At 36.3% G+C, this 23,300-nt stretch overlaps 1 protein-coding gene across 1 annotated transcript in view; it reads right to left on the bottom strand.

The window, feature by feature from the left end:
- Nucleotides 1–776: 776 nt before the first annotated feature.
- Nucleotides 777–23,300, bottom strand: part of LOC127831112 (ATP-binding cassette sub-family A member 2-like) — a 35,368-nt gene continuing 12,844 nt past the window's right edge. The window contains 13 exon segments of the mRNA XM_052356102.1: nucleotides 777–5,925; nucleotides 6,707–6,877; nucleotides 7,915–8,102; nucleotides 8,730–8,930; nucleotides 11,605–11,814; nucleotides 13,875–13,981; nucleotides 16,015–16,254; nucleotides 16,985–17,583; nucleotides 17,977–18,296; nucleotides 18,298–18,377; nucleotides 19,164–19,290; nucleotides 21,079–21,114; nucleotides 21,348–21,465. Of these exon segments, the coding sequence (XP_052212062.1) occupies nucleotides 5,502–5,925; nucleotides 6,707–6,877; nucleotides 7,915–8,102; nucleotides 8,730–8,930; nucleotides 11,605–11,814; nucleotides 13,875–13,981; nucleotides 16,015–16,254; nucleotides 16,985–17,583; nucleotides 17,977–18,296; nucleotides 18,298–18,377; nucleotides 19,164–19,290; nucleotides 21,079–21,114; nucleotides 21,348–21,465 (2,821 nt within the window). The 3' untranslated portion in view covers nucleotides 777–5,501.

Genomic DNA, 23,300 nt, shown 5'->3' with positions numbered 1-23,300 from the left:
CGAATCGAAAAAATCGGTATCGGAGTGTCTATAATCGAAATCGAATCGAATCGAGCTGTTGGTGAATCGTTGTAGCTCTAAAGCCCGTCGACAGTTCATTGCACAAGTTTTTAAAACAAAGTTCGGGATGCTATCAGGTCCACAAGCTTTAAACACATATATATTTAAAAGTTGTTTAAATACACCTTTTGAGTTAATTTGAAGATGGGGTATCGTCGGAAAAGGTTGAGAATTTAAGTGTTCTTGTACCGAAGTACCATTGTCTATTGTAAACACAGAACGGCGGTTTTTACATGTCTAGTCCATGCCTTTGTAGTCTAGTGGTTTCGAAAACATTTATGGCAAAGGAAGAGTCACGCTGTGATGATGTATAATTAATTTACTCTTTGAAATGTATTGATTAATGCGTTAAATTATATGGAGTCACGCTGTGAACTTAATCTTCAATAAGCCCGATGCGTTTTTCAGACGTTCCAGGTAAATGTTGTCGCTGTAAGAACTTCATTCAACTTATTGTAAGTACTGTTTGCGTTAAGCAGGATCCTGATTTTAGTTATTACTTATTCTTCCATAGCAACCATAACTTTAGTCTCATGAAAACCCTGAAGTAGAATGCATATTCTTCAGAAGGGTGTCTTTCCAAACACTGACTTTCATTATAGTTGTCTTGTATAATCACAGAACACAATTTTTGTTTTCAGACTAATACATCATATTCTAACAATCTAACAGGCTTTGTATGGAACAATTTGTGTAAGAACTAAAATAACTAGAAGTTATGAACATAATTTATTTTAAAAACATCAACACAATAAAACATAAAGAGTATAAAATACACCATTTTTCATTAATTAAGTAAAGAAAATGAAGAAATAAGAATATGACAGATAAACCTCATGGTTTGACAGCTATCGAATCACAGTTGAGTTTGAGGTAATAAATATACAAGAGGGCCAATATGCCCTAGTTCGCTTACCTGAGATGAGTCGGTTCATTCAATCTTTACCGAACGTCAAACTTGACCTAGATATTGTCCAGACAAACATCCTGGTCAAGTTTCATCATTATTGAACCAAAACTCTTGCATATGGAGTGTTTTTGTTTTTGTAAGATTTGACCTGGTGACCTATATTTTGAGTTTACCCCCCCCCCCTTACCAAACATCAAACTTTGCTTACAAAAATAAATATTATGACCAAGATTCATAAAATCTGAAATAAAAATTGTGACCTCTAGTGTTTACAAGGATTTTGTATAATATAATGAAAAATTTGGACAATCTAAGGGCAATGATTATGGCATTCATTATGTGATATATATAAAACCAATCTTTGTACCAAGTTTCATAATGATTGGGCAAAAAATATGATTTCTAGAGTGCTCACAAGCTTTTTTTACTATATAAATATTAGAAAACTGCCCCCCCCCCCCGGCAGACATGTTATTCAACTGACCGGAACCCTTTTCGAGCTCTTTCATAAGACTCTCATATCAAGGAAACAAATGTTCTGACCAAATTTCATGAAAATTGGGCCAAAAATGTGACTTCTAGAGTGTTCACATGTTTTCACTAAATACATATAGAGAAAAATGCCCCGTTCACTGGCTGCCATGTTTTTTTACCGATCTCGACCATTTTCGAACTCGTCCGAGATATCAATAAAACCAATGTTTTGACCAACTTTCATGATGATTGGGCAAAAATTGTGACTTCTAGAGTGTTTACAAGGTTTCTCTATAGCCAAATAAGGAAAACTGCCCCACCCACTGGCAGCCATGTTTTTCAACGGACCGGAACAACGTATCATTAAGGCAAACATTTTGACAAAGTTACATGAAGATTGGGCATGAAATGTGACTTCTACAGTGTTTACAAGGTTTTTCTTTTTCTGACCTAGTGACCTAGTTTTTGACCCAGCATGACTCAGTTTCGAACTTGATCGAGATATCATTGGGACAAATCTTCTGACCAAGTTTCATGAAGATCGGACATGAAATGTGGCCTCTAGAGTGTTTACAAACCAAATGCGGACTGACGGACAGACGGAAGACGGACAAAGACCGGTCACAAAAGCTCACCTCAGCAATCAGGTGAGCTAAAAAGTTCTGGGTTTGTCACTGATTTATTATAAACCTAGAATGAATATGTTAAAGTTCTTTGTAACATAAAATGTCATGTATAATAAGCCATTTGGCCCAAATAATTTATGTTTATTTTTGTCTTGTATTTAATAGAATCTTTGTTTCAAAATATTACTAGGTAACACAGAAGTTTCTCAGGTTTGAAAGGTCATAAGAGGCTTTGACTTGTTTAGTCATATATTACTGTAAATAGATACACTGCAGCACTCGCAAATATTTAGATACATTCTGGGTTACTACTCCAAATATGAATGGTATTTAATATAATAAGGCTCAGTAGATAATAGATATTGCTTGTGTTTTAAACATTTTGCAACATATCGGTATTAAACCAGAATAAAACTGGGGTTTCATTACAAAGGGACAAAACTACACAGGCATACTGGTGAACCCAACAAAGTATTAAGCTAGTTTTTTTTAAGCGACTTGTTACAGCTATGTGTATCATATATTGGTAAGTTTGAAAAAGCAATTTAAAGTTTATATCACAAAACTGGTGTTTAAAATCCTTATAGATACACTGCGGCACTCGCAAATATTAAGATACATTCTGGGTTACTACTCCAAATATGAATGGTATTTAATATAATAAGGCTCAGTAGATATTGCTTGTGTTTTAAACATTTTGCAACATATCGGTATTAAACCAGAATAAAACTGGGGTTTCATTACAAAGGGACAAAACTACACAGGCATACTGGTGAACCCAACAAAGTATTAAGCTAGTTTTTTTTAAGCGACTTGTTTACAGTTATGTGTATCATATATTGGTAAGTTTGAAAAAGCAATTTAAAGTTTATATCACAAAACTGGTGTTTAAAATCATTATAATAGCAAGAAAAAAATGTAAATTACAAAAATTTAAGTTCACCGGTTCTCAAACTCATGACCTCTGCACTGCCACTGGACCATGCAGGCTCCTTCTGTTAAAAGCACATTTTTAAATACTATGTTAGTAAAACAGGTATTTTCCAAATTAACGAGGAGGGGTGTAATATGATTGTTTTGATAAATTGCATACATTCTTTTTTGAATCTATGACAATTGTTTTCAAATGGTCATTTTTTTAACCATAAACAAGTCCATTCAAATAAGTTTTGTATAATGTAAATGTGTAAAGATGATACAAAATACGCTTTTTTTCCTTACATTCTGGGGACAAAGTACTATGATACAATTAGGATTTCTGTTTTAAATTTGTCAATTGAGTTGATATATATATGTAGAAAGGTCTGCTAAATATATCATTCCTTCATCAGGTATCAAAGGATTAGCCATAGATCACTATTTTTATATTGCAATAAAACATGTACTAGTTGTGTGCAGACAAATTACATACACATCAATGTCAGATAATCACATTATTTTGAATTTGGGTTGTGACGTTCAGTTTTTGTCATATGAAAATTGGGACTTACTAAGTCAATATCGCTACAGAAAAAGTAAAAATATCAGGGCCAAGTCTTATGCTTCCAATACAATTAATTCTAACAATTCAATATGAGAAAAAGAATGAGAAACATCTATATAAGATGCAATAAAAAAAATCAAACTACGACTTTGTTACACCAAAGCATGAAAACACCGTCATAAATAAACATTCACAGATGATTTACCAAGATAAAAACAAACATCTCTTAGTTATATTTTCATACAAATGATATAAACCAAATCCCAACTCCCAATAATTTCTTTTTCTCATGTTGTAAGAAACTACAAATATATAAGTACACATGCAAACGTCATGAGTAATGACCATTTTAAATAATAGTAACATAAGTTGTTTATTTTCACCAACCCTACAGATCCTAATTTTTTGCCTTCCATCCATTTGTTTTGTATTTCATGTTGAGTTGTCTTTCTAATTTGCTTCATTTGATCATATTTAATAAATTTACTATTGAATTTTCTATCATTATTGCCCCATTCATTGATATTTGCATTAGTTCTTTAAATTAAATAACATTAGTTTAAGAAAGATTGTTAAATTGAGATTTTTGAAGATTTCTGAAGGTCATTGTTAAATGTGTTTAATTCAAATATCATAAAAAAGTTCAGCCTTTTTTCTGGTCCACATACCCTATTTTTTGGAAGATTTATAGCAAACAAACTAGTTTTTGTTGCCTAAATAGCTACAATTGTGGTCCAAATTAGAAAACAATTGTATAGATGAGTCTTGGAAAAACTTATGCTAATACATTTTTCAATCTTGTTTCAAGCAAGTTAAGGAAATAGGAACCTCTGTATGGCCCATTTTGATGGGTTTTTTAAGTACAGACCAGCTGTTGGCCTATGGTAACAATATAAAATAAAAATATGAAAAATATTTCATTTAAAGACCAAAAGGTCATGTTCAGTGGATTTAATAACATTATCACAGATTCTATTGAACGTAGAATTTCATACAAGCTCATAAACATTCAAACTAAAATCGTAATTTAGCATCAATTACAAGTTTATTATCATAAAACAGTGTTACAAATGTGATAAATTGGTGGTTAAGCAGAATTACCAACAACATATGAGAATGAACTTCAGTTTAACAATTGCTTTTGGGTTAATCAAATACATAAGTCTGTATCTTAAACTGTATGGAATATTTTCCCTTGGTGTTTCTGTTAAACAATCAAGCCTTTGCTCTTGTCTTATGCATTATCGTTAATATCAAATTTATCACAAATTTGTCAACTGGATTTTTTATGTAAATCCTACCATCAACATTGTGAGAAGAGACAAATTATAAATGAAAATAATAAACACATACAAATAAAACAGGGCAGTTTGTGAAGCTGCGGAAAAACTGGACTCAATGAGAATAAATAAAAGAAACCATTTATATATTAAGTAACATGCAACTACACAAGTACAAAGTTAAAAATATGATTGTGCATGTGATAAACCATAGAAAGCATACAACAGTCAACAATATTCATTGTCTAAAATAAACTGTAAGTAACAAAGAAACAAACATTAACTTTGGATTTCTAATTTCAGCCTGTATTCTGACAGAATATATTAATATTATGACATAAATATTAATATTGATTTTTGGTTTATGTTACTAGCTTGATTGAATGCTTTGATTGATTTGTTTTTGTTTAAATCAATATAAAGCATGTCTAAATTCACTGTTAAACAATACACATTTGAAAGTTTAACTGTCATGAAATTGGTTCTTCTTGTTTTCTGTACCAACACATCAAAGTAAAAGGTATCATTTCAGAGTCTGAACATCAATAAACGCACACTTATTTCTGCTAAATATATATACAATTTTTTATGTTGTTCCAAAGTGTTATCATCAAGTCTTAAGGTCATATTTCTGCACCAAGACAAGGTCTCTCTGTATTTGTTTTAAATTAACAACACGATTTGCAACATTTCTTTTTGTCCTTTTCCTTCGGCGCAACTTGGTTTTGAGTAAATGTGAGGAAAATTTGCTCCAACGTTGTCTGATGCACCGAATAGTCGTCAACTTCAAACTGCTCTTTAGCTTGCTCCATCACGCCAAAAATTTGCGCCAACTTCGCATTGTCGTCCGGTATCCTGAAATGCACATAGCCTTGATTCGTGTCGAAGACTTCCAGGTCCTTGAAAATCCCTTTCAAGTGGTTGACTAAATCGGTGCTACTGATGACAACGCCATCTTTCAGCCCCATGCGGCAGAACAAAGTGTAGCCGTGACCGAACTTGTTCTTGAGATGTTGGGGGCTGCCCAGGCAGACAAATCTGCCGTTCACCATGATGACAAGCCTCGTACACAGCGCATCACATTCCTCCATACTGAAATAACACACATATTGTTTTACAAGTTTTCTTAGCATAAAAAATATAGAGGGTATTAATATTTGCAGACAAAAAAAAATGGGTCACCACAAGAGTGCGTACCTCAAGTGCAAAACGCATTTTAAGAACATCTTTAAACATATACGACTTACAAAAACTTTTTTTAAACAAGCAAATTCATTTAATTGATATCCCCTAACAAATACATTTTGTTTAGGGATGGGTGCAAATCCCTTGATATACCTATCATCCTTAAAAAATAAAGAAGTGTAGGGTAATTGTTTTTATTCATTACAATTCCTCATTGATATCTATACACCATTGAAGTTTCATTTTGATATCTTACATATTGTCTGAAATATAGCCCTGAAAAGTTTGTGAAAGACGGACTGAAAGACTGACAACAACAATTCTATGTCCCTCTGACTTTGGCAGGGGATAATAATTCAAACAAATAAAAATGAAGATTTAGGAAACATAATATTTTTGTAGTTTACTGTTGCATGTGCGTTTTAAATATCCCCAGACTAGTGACATGTTAAACAATGCAAGAATTGCATGAAGGCAATTTATATTTTTGTTACATTGAGTCCATAAGTTGCCATTCGAAACAAGATTGTATCTACTGTTACTGAACAATACTTTATATATTATTGTAACTAGATAATTTTAAGTAACAATTTTAATTTTATTTCTGTGCGATATTATGGTGAGATTGGACAGATTAGGTAATATTCTTAAAATCCAATCATTCTGGGTCAGACCAACATCCCCCTACCTGTGAGATGTAAGTATGAGGGTACGCCCACTGGCCCTCACGTCAGAGAGCACGTTCCACAGCTGCCTGCGCGCACCAGGATCCATACCCGTCGTAGGCTCATCCAGGAAAATGAACGGCGGGTCCCCAATTAGGGCTATGGCTGTGCTCAGCTTCCTCTTGTTGCCACCGCTGTAACAAAATAGAGCCAATGAATGCTTTGTTGAAGGTCCTCTTGTCTCTACCAGTGTATCAAAATACAGAAAATGAATGCTTTGCTAAAGGTCCTCTTGTTTCTAGCAGTGTAACAAAATACAAAAATGAATGCTTTGCTAAAGGTCCTCTTGTCTCTACCAGTGTAACAAAATACAGAAAATGAATGCTTTGCTAAAGGTCCTCTTGTTAATACCATTGTAACAAAATACAGAAAATTACTGCTTTGTTATAGGTTCACTTGTCTCTAACAGTGTATCAAATTACAGAAAATGAACACTCTTGTCAAGGTACGAATGAAAAAATTTCTGAAAGCAAAAATAATTTTCATAACTGTTTTATAATTTTTATTACACAATCACACATTTTCCTACTGTTTCCATCACTACTCACATAATGCAGAGAATACAAATATTCACTATTACCTAACATTTGTTTGATTTGAGAACCTATCTTGTAAAGCTGACTTTGTCCAACACAACAATTTGTCAATTCTGTCATAGAGGAAAATAATCTAGCATATGTGAAAAATACTACCACACTGCATTGTTGTCAATTAACCCATTTATGCCTAGCGTCTAGAAAAAAGGCCTTGGCAAACAGCGTAGACCCAGATGAGACACCGCATGATGCAGGGTCTGCGCTGTTTTCTTAAATGAATTTCTGTAAGAAATATTCTAAATATAGAAATAAATATACTAGACATCCCTAATTTTGGAAATAAATTGATCCAATTTAGAAGGATGGGAGAGTCCACTAGGCATAAATGGGTTAATGGCAAATAACTCAGACCCGTGTGGACTTCAGGAGATAAAAAAAATGTCTCTCGTATCTATGCTTATAGTTAGGACACGTTTGATTATGCAATTTAATTCTTTGAGAAATATTGAAAAACTTGCTCCACAAATTTACGTTTAAAAGGGACTTGCAGACCAACCGACAACCCAATAGACTCTAATCAATACCCTCTCAAACTTTGGTTGCTGGGGTTCTAATATTTTCACAAAGAAGCCTACCTATAAAACCCTGTTTCTTTGTCTGCGTGTTTCTGCAGCATCATGATGTTGATCAGTCGCTCCACAATGCCACTGATCTGTGACTCCTCGATGCCTCGCAGTCTGGCGTACATGTAGAGCGTCTCACGGCCTGTCATCTGGTCTATCAGGGCGTCAAACTGCGGGCAATAGCCCAGGTTTTGTTGGACCTTTAAACATTATGAAAAAATTACAACCAAACGTCCAACTGTGGGAAATAGCCCAGGTTCTGTTGGACTTAAATACAATGAAAAAATTTATGACATCATCTCTTATATAGGGAATGAAAAATTTAAAGTAAAATGTTATATTGTCGTACATTTCTAGAAGGGCCAAACAACTGAATTCCATATTCATGACATTATCTCTTATATAGGGAATGAGAAATTTAAACTAAACTGTTACATAGTCATACTTTTCTAGAAGGGCCAAAACTGAATTCCATATTCATTACATCATCTCTTACATAGGGAATGAAGAATTTAAAGAAAACTGTTATATGGTCATACATTTCTAGAAGGGCCGAACACATGAATTCAATGATGGTATTGTCATGTATTAGACATGCACACTGTCAATAATGGTAACATACATGTAGTCATATTGGCTTGGAAGTGCATGATTTCTTAGAAAAGAGTTCAACCTCATTGGGGTTATGTATCAATAAAATATGTATGGCATTTTTTAAATTGATTCTTAAGAATTTCTCCAAATATACCATTGTTACAAGATACATTTATGTTGGAGAGATAAGAGGTAATATACAAAATATGTGTCAAACCTGACAAGTTTTCTACCTTCTTTATGTTACTCTTCACTGAGTATTGATTCAGGTATGCATTGCCTGATGTCAGAGCCTCATCTCCCGTGAGCATTTTAAAAGTAGAAGTCTTCCCAGCCCCGTTCTGTCCCAGAAGTCCAAAGCACTCGTTCTTTGGAATCCCACAGGAGATGTTCTTTACCGCGTGAAAACCCGTGTCGTATATCTTGTCTACATTCTGAAACGAGACAGTCATTTGGAATTAGAATATTTAAAAATAACATTTATAAAAACTTTTAAGTTCATAATATCTTTAGTAGAATTGTAAATTTCAACAATTAGAGCTATTTCACAAACGTTACATATGTACATATACAACTTTGACTGCTATTTTCAAGAATAAATAACTTCAGATAAGTGTCATGCAATTCCTCACTTGAAGCTGATGAAATGAGAAATGTTGAAGTTGCCATTTCATGTATATTGTGTATCAAGCTGTATTTAAGGGCAAATTGTGTAGAACAATTATGATGGATAACAGGTCTTGCATATCTGCACTTCATGGTGATGAAGTTTCAATTTAATGCTTTGAGAAATGTGGAGGTATTTTGCTCCACAAATGAGTAAAATTGTATGCAGAAAATACCGTTCAAAAGAGCGACTCCAATATACCCACTGGTTAAGCATTCAACATGTCATCAACAGTTACAATTTGACAAATTACAACACCCACATTTTGATTTCTAAACAAGCTTTTTTCTGACCTTTATAGGAAAAATTACTAGTTACAGTTTGGGATTGTGAAATTATGTTGTGAAATTTGTAAAATTGGGATAATAATTGTCATATATTGCTCTTATTTGAAGGAGTTTATATCTGAGAAGGTATTTATTTGCAAAATATACATTTGAATTTGAGGAAATTGCATTAAAAACCAGAGATTGCCAAGCAATATGGTCCCCTACCGGCTCAACCATTGTCAGAAATTCCACCATTGTCAGATTTTTTTAATTATATTTGTTGCCATAGCAACCAGAATTGTTGACGTAGGAACAAAATGAAATGACGTGCATGATGTCCATATTGCCATCTATCCATGTTTCAAGTTTCATGAAAAAATATGAAGAACTTTTAAAGTTATCGCAGGATCCAGAAAACCACCATTTTCAGCAGTATTTCTAGTCTATTTGTTGCCATAGCAACCAGATTTTTGACGTAGGAACAAAATGAATTGACATGCATAATGTCCATATTGCCATCTATCCATGTTTCAAGTTTCATGAAAAAATATTAAGAACTTAGTAAAGTTATCGCAGGATCCAGAAAAGTGTGACGGACAGACTGACAGACAGACTGACTGACGGAGCGCAAACCATAAGTCCCCTCCGGTGAAACGTGAAGGGGACAAAAAAAATATTGTAGTGAATTCACTATTATATTGTCACTTTTATTTGGACAGATTTTTTTTAAATATCACTTTAACTCGCTTGGCAAAAGAACAGATATTCTGAACTATGAGAAAAGTTTCAAAAAGAACTACAGCAAACACCAACAATTGAACTTTCAGCATAAGGGAATTCATCTCAACCCTTTCCCACTCAGAGGCATAGTGAAAATGGCTATGTGCAAACAGCATAAAACCAGAACATCCTGTAAGTAACTCGCAGTCTTTTCAGGTTTTCTGCTGTTTTCTGCTGAATCTAGTGAGACAGGTCTTTAATTAAATTAAACTTTCTAAGGGACTATTATAAGCGTAATAATACGTATCTAAGTGGTTACGGTTTAACCAGATATTTGCAGGGGCATAATAAGTGTCTTGTTCTGAGAAAATTGGGCTTAATGCATGTGCGTAAAGTGTCGTCCCAGATTAGCCTGTGCAGTCCGCAATCAGGGACGACACTTTCCGCTTTTATGGCATTTTTAGTTTCAAGGAAGTCCCTCCTTGACGAAAATCAAGTTTAAGCAGAAAGTGTCGTCCCTGATTAGCCTGATGCGGACTTCACAGGCTTATCTGGGATTACACTTTACGCACATGCATTATGCCCAGTTTTCTCAGAAGGCGGCTCAATTAAAATTGCATATGAGCCTCTGGGAAAACCAGGCTAAATGCAGGTGTGTGAAGTGTCATCCCTGACTAGCCTGTGCTTAATGCAGGTGCGTGAAGTATCGTCCCTGACTAGCCTGTGCTTAATGCAGGTGTGTGAAGTGTCATCCCTGACTAGCCTGTGCTTAATGCAGGTGTGTGAAGTGTCATCCCTGACTAGCCTGTGCTTAATGCAGGTGTGTGAAGTGTCGTCCCTGACTAGCCTGTGCTTAATGCAGGTGTGTGAAGTGTCGTCCCTGACTAGCCTGTGCTTAATGCAGGTGCGTGAAGTGTCATCCCTAACTAGCCTGTGCTAAATGCAGGTGCGTGAAGTGTCGTCCCTGACTAGCCTGTGCTTAATGCAGGTGCGTGAAGTGTCGTCCCTGACTAGCCTGTGCTTAATGCAGGTGTGTGAAGTGTCGTCCCTGACTAGCCTGTGCTTAATGCGGGTGCGTGAAGAGTCGTCCCTGACTAGCCTGTGCTTAATGCAGGTGCGTGAAGTGTCATCCCTGACTAGCCTGTGCTTAATGCAGGTGCGTGAAGTTTCGTCCCTGACTAGCCTGTGCTTAATGCAGGTGTGTGAAGTGTCGTCCCTTACTAGCCTGCGCAGTTAGGGACAACACTTTTGGCCCAGAAAGGATTTTAGTTTACAAGAGACTTCTCTAAACAAAAACTACCATAAAGGTGGAAAGTATATTCCCTGAATAGCCTTTGCCAACTGCACAGGCTAATCTGGGGTGACATTGCACACATACAATCATCACTGTTTTCCCAGAACAAGACTTATGTTCAATCTGGAGAGATCTGCATTTGCAGCAACGTCTCCTACCTTCAGGATGAGAGAGTCAGTCTTCTGAAGCTCCTGTGCAGAGCTTGCATTGATCCTCCGTGCCTCAGCAGCCACGTCACTGTCCTCCTCCTGACCTTGAAGGTTGACCTGTGACCCAACAGAGGCCCGCATGCCGCCGGTCAATGCATTCTTGATGCGAGAAAGAATCCCGTATTCAGCCAACAGAACAATGGCGAAAAACACAACGCCCTGAAAAAGTAAAACTAAAATTGCAATACTTATGGCATCGGCAAAACAAACATTGCAATATATTTAAATAATTATTGTGTTTTTTCATAATGTTGTTTTGGAGGTCAGCACACAAACATAAGCTACATGTGTTTTGAACCAGTGGGGACAGTGGTCTAGTGGTAAGATGCTGGGCTAGGGATCGAAAAGGTCCCTGGTTCGAATCCTGCCCAGGCACTGGATTTTTCTGAGCAAAAAATTAATCCCATGCTTGCTCCTCTCCACCCAGGTGTACAAATGGGTACTTGTGAGGGAAGTAAGCCAATGTGCCATGGATGCCTGGTGCGCCATATGTTAACGGACGACTTAAATCCCAGTGATCGGGGGGTTGATTGTGAAGTCGGCTGAAGATGTATATCGAAGCAGACTATAAACCGCACCTTTAACCTTTAACCTTTTTTGAAAGGAATTCAGTATTTCTACACTATTTAGGGTTTTATATGATAAAACTTACATTTTTTGCAATTAAAAATGGATTTCTGAAATATGAAATATACAGCAGTATATTGTTAAGTGAGAAGATTGTAGCAAGATACACCATGGGAAAACTATATTGCAATAAAAAACAATATACTAGAATATTGTTGCAGCCCAAATTTGTAACCTCAGAGAATGTTAGATTCACCTCAAAGAAAGATGGAACCGTAGAGAAAGATAACAAAAATATCCGTGAAACTGATGGATGCTCCCAGGACCAATGGACTGTTGATTACAAGAATTGATTACAAGAATAGTTACAAAACAAGAAATGTGTTTGTCAAAAACACTATGTCCCCTTCTGCGCCGCTTTGACTTTTTGTTTGACCTTTGACCTTGAAGGATGACCTTCACCTTGACCTTCCACCACTCAAAATGTGCAGCTCCATGAGATACACATGCATGCCAAATATAAAGTTGCTATCTTCAATATTGCAAAAGTTATGGCAAATGTTAAAGTTTGACCAAACAGACCAACGTACAGACCAACAGACAGGGCAAAAACAATAAGGGGAAATCACACCACGAAAGATGAACAGGCAATAAGCACATGAGAGGAAAGGCTGTATTGTGCAATAAATTGACACTTGGCAGGATAATTGTGTGACCAAGAACTTAGAGCTAGGGACACAGGTCTCACTAAAAATGCATTGTCTCCTTATGTTGAATATTGGTGAGAAGTTCCTCACGAAGTTGAAGTATAAACAATCTGTTTAATGATAAAAGATGGACCTGTATGCGAGACATTGACATTGGAGCTAGAAACAGACACACACTGTCATCACATATAAACATTAAAATAAGTGATATCATGATATTTTAAAGCAGCATTATGCATTTGTCAAGAAAAGCTGTATAATGGCAAAGTTTGACATTGGCACCCTTAAAACAGACCTTGACCTTTGAGCTAGGGACACGGATCTTACAGATGACACCTTATCTCCACATGTTGAACATTTGTGGTTGCTGTTGCTGTTTCAGTCAACTCAAGCTGCAGATGCTCAAATGTGACTTTTAACCTCTAATTGTGATTAGACATACAAACATACACCCAACCATTGTGACTTTAACCTCTAATTGTGACCTTCACACAAACATACACACAACCATTGTGACTTTTAACCTCTATTTGTGACTTGAAATACACACATACACCCAACCAATGTGACTTTTAACGAGTAGTTGTGACTAGACAAAAGCGCCACATATGTGATTAAACTTAGTCTTGATCTGAAAGTCATGCAGGTAGACTAACACACAGAAATTCAGGAAAGAGTCTGAAAGAGTTCCTGTAAAAATTCTGTAGGAGTGTTTTTTAGAGAAAATTGTTCAGTCCAAGGACCATAACTTTGCAAAAAATCAATGGACCTGAAAAAAACTTCAATTTGATCTGTAAGTCATGCAGGTAGACTAACACACCAAAATCAGGTTAATATCTCAAAGCAATTAGAGAAAAAAAAAAGCAGAATGCCAGACAGACGGACGGACGGACAGTCCGACTGCTATATGCAACTCTACCAGGTGCATAAAAAACAACATGTTACCTGGATGGCCATGAAAAGAATCTCCCTGCCAATGCCAGGTTTCTCCCATTGCAGGAAATTATCGTAGTACGTGAAACATGTGGTATCGTCACCCTCACCACAGAAATCTACAATCAATGTAAAAAAACAATTGAGTCACGTTCTGAGAAAACTGGGCATAATGCATGTGCGTAAAGTGTCATCCCAGATAAGCCTCTGTAGTCCGTACAGGCTAATCAGGGACAACACTTTCTGCCTAAACTTGATTTTCGGTAAGGAGGGACTTCCTTGAAACTAAAAAAAACATAAAAGCGGAAAGTGTCGTCCCTGATTAGCCTGTGCGGACTGCACAGGCTAATCTGTGACAACACTTTACCCACATGCATTTTGCCCAATTTTCACAGAACAAGACACAGTTCATTACAACTGGGAATTTCTATTTGTTTGTTTGCTTAGTTATATTTTTGCCATTTTCATCAGAATTTCAGTAAAATTGTTACCATCAGTTAACCAACTCATGCCTATCCCAGGTTAGCTTAATTACTTAACATTACCAGTAAACAATCTCAAGAGAGTCTATATAAGTACAAGTTTTTTTTATGTTTTCTTATGTTCAAAATCCATGAATACAAAACAGTGTGTTTTTTTTGCATTTTAAGAATGGGGTCAGGTCCCTTTGGATTGGGAAATTTGCGGCGTTTTGACTAAAATGGGGAAATTAGTGTTGTTGTTGTTTTGCTTTAAATGCTTCAAAATTGAGAATACAAGTGTTTTCAGTATTATATTTACTAAGGTTGAACAAGGATGGGAGTTGAACAAAATATTGAATTTTTTTTGGAAACCTTTCATTGGTAATTTTTAGCTCACATTTGGGAAAAATTTATACTTTTTTACAATTGGGAATGGGGCTGATTAACGGACCCGATTTTGAGTGAAAACAAGATGCGTTTGTGAAACACAATGTCCCCCTATATGACGTTTGACTTTGAAGGATGACCTTGACCTTGTGAAGGATGACCTTGCCCTTGACCTTTCACCATTCAAAATGTGCAGCTCCATGAGATACACATGCATGCCAAATATCAAGTTGCTATATTCAATATTGCAAAAGTATTCATAAAAAAAGCGATTTGGGCCACATATATTTGACCTCTGACCTTGAAGGATGACCTTGACCTTTCACCACTCAAAATGTGCAGCTCCATGAGATGCACATGCATGCCAAATATCAAGTTGCTATCTTCAATATTGCAAAAGTATTTATGAAATAAGCGATTTGGGCCACATATATTTGACCTCTGACCTTGAAGGATGACCTTGACCTTTCACCACTCAAAATGTGCAGCTCCATGAGATACACATGCATGCCAAATATCAAGTTGCTATCTTCAATATTGCAAAAGTATTCATAAAATGAGCGATTTTGGCCATATATATTTGACCTCTGACCTTGATGGATGACCTTGACCTTTCACCACTCAAAATGTGCAGCTTCATGAGATACACATGCATGCCAAATATGAAGTTGCTATCTTCAATATAGCAAAAGTTATTGCAAAATGTTAAAGTTGGCGCAAACAGACAGACCAACAGACAGACCAACAGACAGACCAACAGACAGGGCAAAAACAATATGTCCCCTACTACTATAGTGGGGGACATAAAAAAAAAATTGCAACATGATGTAAAATCACAACTAGTTTCAGAGCTTATCAAAGCTTATCAACTGACAACTGCCCTACTTGAATACACAAGTAATATCACCGGGCTTGGGATCAAACTCACAATGCTGGCAAATGTAGTCCAGGGGGCCGTTTCATAAACTATCCTTTGACAATTTTAACTTACGAGAGAATTTTGTAATCGAAATAAATAAACAAACTAACTTGCCATGCTCATCAAAAGTATATGTTGTTAGAGATGCCAATGAAAATTAATAAAGTACTGAAAATTTATAATCATATGCTATGGACTTAAGCAATTAAGCATCTTTGAAAAATGTGTACTACGATGTTTATTGACATTGAAACCATCCCCAGCACTCTACTAAATGAGCAACCAGTCCATTTCTATTATAACCTAGAGAGTATGAAGGTTATGAAATAACAACTCGTGCAGAGACTTATACATTATGTCAAACAATATCTCAGCAATTCCATACCTGGAAAGCAGCAAGGGTTCGTGGCATTCGATCGTCCAGCAGCAATTAACTTGCAGACGGTTTCCCGTACGGGCCCACAAATGTCTTTATAGCCCGAGTTAGTGTACATGTCCATCAGAGCCAGGCCAAGGTCGTAGTTGGGGAAGATGATGATGAAGATGATCTCCAGGGCCTTCCCGATAGCTTCTGTACCCAGGAGGGGGATGCTGAGGGTGTAGGTCGCTAGCAGGAATATCAGACCTGTAAGGATGTTTGTATTGATATCAGGGCTTTTCTCATAGCTTTCATACTCACCAGTGCAATCCAAACTATGTAAGTATGGAACAGCAATTTAAGACCTGTTTGAATTTCATTATTTTTCCAATCAACTCTGTACTCAGGTCTCACAAGCTGCCAAAGAAAATCTTAACTTAATTTGTATTAAATACTAACTACTTAGGATCAATTTTTACATGAAATCCTGTGTTTTTTATTCTTACCACAAGTGGAAAACACTTAATGAATCCATTCAGCATTTATATGATTATATAATTAATGAGGCATTTAGGAGAATATTTAGAAATATCTTAGAACACCCTAAAATATTGGAACTACAATGTACTCTGTTTTATTTCTTCAAAATCCAAAACTGCTTAAAATAGTATATGAACATATAGGAATCCATTGAAAGAATAAGAACACACTTAAAATTTAATCACTGTTCCTGATAAATAAAGTTTTTTGTAAAATTGATTTAACAATCTCCCAAAAAATATATAATTTAAAAAAATATATTGTTAAAAAAGAAAATGATGTCTTATAAATTGCAATTTAATTGCTTTTATCTGGAGCACAGTTTTACACTTAATTTACTACCTAAAACTGTCAAGACTTCAATACTACAGTCCAAACTTTGTTAGTAGATATAAGGCCAGAAAGTTATTATTGCCATTTTGCAAAAATAGTGTTAGCCCTGATATTGAATACCCACCGGACAGAAGATTTATCATCGAGACCGCCACCATCCCTGTAGAAGGAACGTTGAACAGGAAATGCAGCATGTAAACAAACGGCAGAACTGACCATCCGTAAAGCAAGAAGATCAAAAACACGATACCCAGTCTACCGTCGTTGACGTACGCATCTGTTCCGAAAATGGCAAACAAGATCATTATAATGAATACGGGTACCAGATAATTGAACATGTCCCAAACAAAGCACGAGAGCCAGTATGCGAATGGTCGCACTCCACTGACTGCCTGTAAGTGTTTCGCTCCAACAGATCGTTCTTTGATGAGGAAAATGATGAAACTTGTCGCCATGAAAGCCATTCCAAAGAGAATTGAGATAGCAATTGTGAAGGCTGTGCCGTTTGTTGCAAAGAAAATCCGCCGCACGTTGTCAGACTCTTTTTTCGGCAGAGGGTGGTTTGTGACCTCAATGTTTGAGGTTGGGTCAAACTTTCGGAGGATTCCGTTCATCATGAACTGCAGCGATATGGCGATTCCATGGTATGGTTGACCATTGAAGTGTGCTGTGGCCATGACTTGACTTCCCTGTTTGTCAAAGTCCGATGCCACTATGTATCGTCTGTAAAATGTTGAATAAGAATAATGTAATAACCACTGACAGAGCTGAAAAACACATAGGGCCCAATAGACCATTAAATTGTATAGTGCGCTACTGTATTTTTTTAGAACTCATATGTTCTCTATTTGAAAGAATTTTTCTAGCTATCAGACATAAACAAAAAGTTGTATATACAGACCATATTACAACCCAACAAATGCCAAACATTTGCATATCAATTTATCCCCTCTTAGTTGAAAAGAAAGGGGAATAATGAATGATAATGTTTATTGACACTCAGTAATCAGATGGAATCTTAACTTGGGTTAAATTAATTAAGTTTTCTGCTCAGATGAATTAACAAACTTTTACATCATCATCAAAATTAACATAAAACGCAGCAGCTATATCTACCTGTTGAACGTAGAAATCCCTTGATCTTCTTGAACGGCCTTAAAATAGTCATTGAATGTTGGATACGTTGTTCGATCAACAAGATCTGTGTTTCCAAACAAGCTCTTGTAAGCATCAGCATAACTGGTGGTGGTAAGGTCAGAGTTGACACCCTTACTGTAGGGCACGGTGTATTGCTTCCAAGGATTCATATTCAACACAAGGGCCGGGTCATCGCCAACATCTGGGATTGCTTTTTCGACAGATAGGGCCAAGATGGTGAAAATAATCGGAAGCAGAAGTTGGGCCACTGCGATGGCAATGTTTCGTGTTGCATGGATGAATTTTCTTGACAAGCATTCCATAGAACTGCTGGAAAGCGTACACGGCCCCGGTGTTTCTTCGGATGCCTTCATTGTATGCTGAAAATAGCAAAGTGATAAAAGTGTCTTAATGTGCAAACAATTAAACTAGAATGGCTTATTACTCGAAAAAAAAATCTTTATGTACAAATCAGTTTCCCACGCAAAATATGTTTCAGATGTTCTACGAAGGTGGTATGCCAAAAACATAAATACGACAGAAATGTAAATCTTAGTTCTATATCAAGAAATCACATCAATCCATGAAAACCCCAATCTGAAGGTGTTTTTTTTTTATAAAAAGGGGTCATAACTCCAGTTGTGTTGAAAACCTGCAAATCAAAACATAAAGTTGCCCAAGTTCACCTGGTAAAAATGTGTGTTAAGTTTCAGCCCTTAAGCAGTAATACTTATTGAGTGACACGCAACACAAATATTTTAAAGGGGCTACGAGCGACAGTTGTATGGAAAAGCCTCACTAATGCATTCCATACAACGGATAATACTGTATCCTTAAAAATCTCCCCATGAGAGCTATGTTCTCACGAGTGCTAAATATGTCATGTTTTGCTTAAAAAAGGGACATAACTACAGTTATATTTAAATATGTAAACAAAAATATGGAGTTGTGCAAGGTGTGCTGATTAATTTATTTGCAAAATTGTATTCATCTTATACCAAAACATTTTTTTTGTTAAGTGCAAAACAAAGAAGTGGAACAGAGAATAAGACGAATCTGCATGCCCCTCCCCTACCCCACCCTCGCCTTCATAGAGTGGGGGCATAGAAAGGGAAGAAATCAGGTGAAAGGATAAGTAGTAACAGTCTGTGTAAACATTGTCTCACCGATGTAGTTCACAATGGGTTCCTTCAGGTGTATAACAGTATCTGGGGGTGGATTGTAGACGTTCTGGTACCCCACAGCAGTGCCGTTCTTGGGCCCTGACAGAGAACTGAAGGATGGGGAGCCAGGCTGAAAAATTAACATTATCAACTTCAGACAGGTTCTGGGAAAACCAGGCTTAATGCATGTGCATAAAGTGTTATCCCTAATTAGCCTGTGATGTCCACACAGGCTAAACAGAGACGTCATTTAACGCCTCAACAAGATATTCTCTTAAGACACTTAATTTAAACGAAAAACACCATTAAAGCTCAAACTAACATCCCTGATTAGTCTGTGTGGACTGTGGACTGGGTTGCTGACCCCCTAGCACAGACATATAAATTAACACCTGTTTGAACTTTACAACACAATTTATTTCTTAAATCTTTATTGACCTCATAGTCCCTTACTAATCCACAGTATTCGTTGGAGTGTATTCCATAACGTTTGGCATTTTGCTTCTCAATATCTGCGAACGACTCTGGCAAATGATTGCAAATATGGTCAGCACTTGTACAGTGTTCAATTAACCCTTTCCCACTCAGAAGCAAAGTGAAAATGGCCATGTGCAAACAGCATAAAATAAGAACAGCCTGCGAGTAACTTGCAGTCTGTTCAGGTTTTATGCTGTCTGCTGCTCAACAGTATCTAGGGGTTGGAAATGAAGCCTTTAAAACTTGAATCTAGTAAGAAAGGTCTTTAATTAAATATAACTTTCTAAGGGACAACAAAATACGTCAAAATATGTATCGAAGTGGTGAAGGGTTAATAAAACATTACCACGGTGTCTGTAGTGCATAATGTTTTCACATGAAGCATCATTGCAGATGGCAGCTTACCAGTATAGTACACTTAACCCTTCAGATACTGGTATTGCTTTATGATTTATATCCACATTTTTATCTTTTGGTTCCCATTTAAGTTTGTTATTCACTGATTTCTCAATCATCCGGACTTTATAGGAGTCGTTTGTTCTTTTAATAATCTTCATCATCTTTAACAACAAACATATTTTCAAAGGCTGATATTAACTGGAAGATTAGGAAACAACAGCTAATGACATCCCTCTTAAATAAATACTGTTATTGTAATACATGGATAATAATGCCAGTATAATACGCAGATTGATTAAATTGGATTTTTCAAGCCTCACAATTGGTGGTACTTGCCTCACCCAAAATTGTTTTCACCAATTTACGCGAATGTAAGATATGCAGAAAATCATACCCCTGCATCCATCATGGTAACCTTTAGCATAAGTCTGTCAATGATATGTGCCTTATTCAGTAAATTCATGCACCAATAGCAGTCAGGCCAAATGTAAAATACCACGAATTCTACTTAATTCCATCTGTTTCATATGAGGAGAGAGTAATGAAAGTTGCAACTTAGATTTGTTTTACAAATTTTCATTAGTTTTTCCTTTGCAACCTTAATTTTGAGTACAGACTTTCAAAGTTTTCACTTTAAGCCATATTAAAGCAGTATAGTTAACATTCATTATTCAATTGTACTTTAAAAATTCATTCATTTAAGAGTCACATGCACTCTTATGTTGGGACGGCATTAGGACAAATGATATTTACAGCACTTGCGCTTCATCCCTTTTCAGTCTTCCTAGGGCTAGATCTAGACCTACCTTAGTGTTAAGTTCCACAGGGGTTACAGGGTTGTCTACCTTAATGTTTTGTTCCACAGGGGTTACAGGGTTGTCTACCTAAGTGTTTTGTTCCACAGGGGTTACAGGGGTTGTCTACCTTATTATTTTGTTCAACAGGGGTTACAGGGGTTGTATACCTAAGTGTTTAGTTCCACAGGGGTTACAGGGTTGTTTACCTTAGTGTTTAGTTCCACAGAGGTTACAGGGTTGTCTACCTTAGTGTTTAGTTCCACAGGGGTTACAGGGGTTGTCTACCTTAGTGTTTTGCCTCCACTGGGGTTGCAGGGGTTGTCTACTTTAGTGTTTTGTTCCACAGGGGTAACAGGGGTCGTCTACTTTAGTGTTTAGTTCCACAGGGGTTACAAGGGTTGTCTACCTTAGTGTTTAGTTCCACAGGGGTTACAGGGGTTGTCTACCTTAGTGTTTTGTTCCACTGGGATTACAGGGGTTGTCTACCTTAGTGTTTTGTTCCACATGGGGTTACAGGGGTTATATTGGGCAGCAACGTTGACTTCTCCTGAAGTGCTTCTTCTTGGGAGTTTGGGTTGTTGACATTGAGATGAGGCATCGTCACATCTTCATCTGCCACTCCCTCACCCACCCTTTGAAAGGAAACAATTGTCCATTGTAGTTAGAAAGTTATATGAGTAAATGTTCAGAATAATGAAAATACTGAAATTCCATTCAAAGCACCCTGATCCCATAATTAACATCAAAGCGCTGAAGGCACTCAAGTTGTTCGCTTTTGCATAATCTTAGATGCACTTCAGTTTTCAAAATTATGTTATAAGCTTTCTATTTCTTAAAGTTTGAAATGAATACAACCCATTCAAATTTATAAAGAGTGTTTCTTAAAGCACAGGTCAATCAAATGCTCAAGTTTCAATTTTCTTAAAGCACAGGGGGAGATGTGTGTGCACTGTTTATCCTCATATTTATGTTATACAGATAGCTTCGACAAAATAACACCAATAAGTCTCTTTTTTTCACAATTGGCTGCTGCACTGGCAACCATCTTTAGAATTTTGTTTCCTTGCTAAAAAATAACAAGCCTATAATCATGTACATTTTCTGTTATGTGTATCCAATACTGTATCTATTTTCTTTAATTATTGAGCAACAATTTTGCCAACATGACAGACTTTTAATGCAGCATTAAGCCCCGTTATCCCTGAAAGCAGCCAATAAGTACAGATTACAATGATAAACTGGCAAATGTCATCGCACAAGCTGTTATAAACACTAGACTGGCCAATATCGCTGAACAAGCTCTTAAACCTTATAATGCTGTCTGCTACAGTGTACCAATGGTTAAGTATAAACAGGCAGTGGTTATCGTTACTAGCTGCAGTTGTCATCCCTAGCGTAGCTAAAGCATACTGATTTGCAAAACTGCCTCTCTACTTTAGTGTGAGCTGACGCTCACACTAATTATGCAGGACATATTATTGCTAAAATAATGACTCGATGTTATGACGAGTCGTCACATCTACAACTGACACTCCTTCAACGACCCTTTGAAAAGGAAACAATTGTCCATTGTAATTAGAAAGCTATATGGGTAAATGTACAGAATAATGAAAATACTGAAATTCCATTCAAAACACCCTGATCCCATAGTTAACATCATGCAAGACATATTATTGCTAAATAGAGAATACTAGGTCGGTGCCGAATAAAGCAAAGTTTATTTTGCGAGGCTTAGAAAATCTGAACCACGAGCCTTGGCGAGTGGTTCAGATTTTCGTGCCGAGCAAGATAAACTTTGCTTTATTCGGCACCGACCTAGTATTCGATTTATCCCATCCATTTTCTTAGTCGTAAATTATTTCTTTAAACATAGAATAGGAAAATCGAACTAGACGGAAAATCCCAAAGATATTTTAAGCAAACATTGTTTCATTATTTTAATCGTGTCAAGCCTAATACATTACAAAAAGATCAGTAACCAACTGTTTTTCGTTTATCATACCTCTACGTCCCGATTTTTAAGAAATAATGAAAAAAAGACACTAAACAACTGCATCTTTAGCGTGAAACAACATGCATTGTGTCGTATGACGTATTAATAATGACGTCACGAGTACGCGCACTTAATATTTGTAAATAATGTTTATTTGCTTTTTGAGTTGCATTATGTGTAAAAACTATATACATCTTGGTATCAAATTGTTTGTTTTGTTAAATCTGATTCGATTTTACTAAAAATGATAACTTTATAGTTGAATCCGAGTAATATGAACATTCTTCGCCGCGCGTGACAGCTATATTTCAGCACTGCTGAAATAAAGGTAAATTTATTCCACAGTGGTTTATTTCGACAATGCACGTCTGATGATGGGATAAAATACAGACTCAATGTTATGAGGAGTCGTCACATCATCTTCTGACACTCTTTCACCGACCCTTTGAAATGGAACCAATTTCCATTTTAATT

Source organism: Dreissena polymorpha, chromosome 5 (genome assembly GCF_020536995.1).
Source record: "Dreissena polymorpha isolate Duluth1 chromosome 5, UMN_Dpol_1.0, whole genome shotgun sequence".
Lineage (NCBI taxonomy): Eukaryota > Metazoa > Mollusca > Bivalvia > Myida > Dreissenidae > Dreissena > Dreissena polymorpha.
This window is presented reverse-complemented; position numbering and strand designations above follow the sequence as displayed.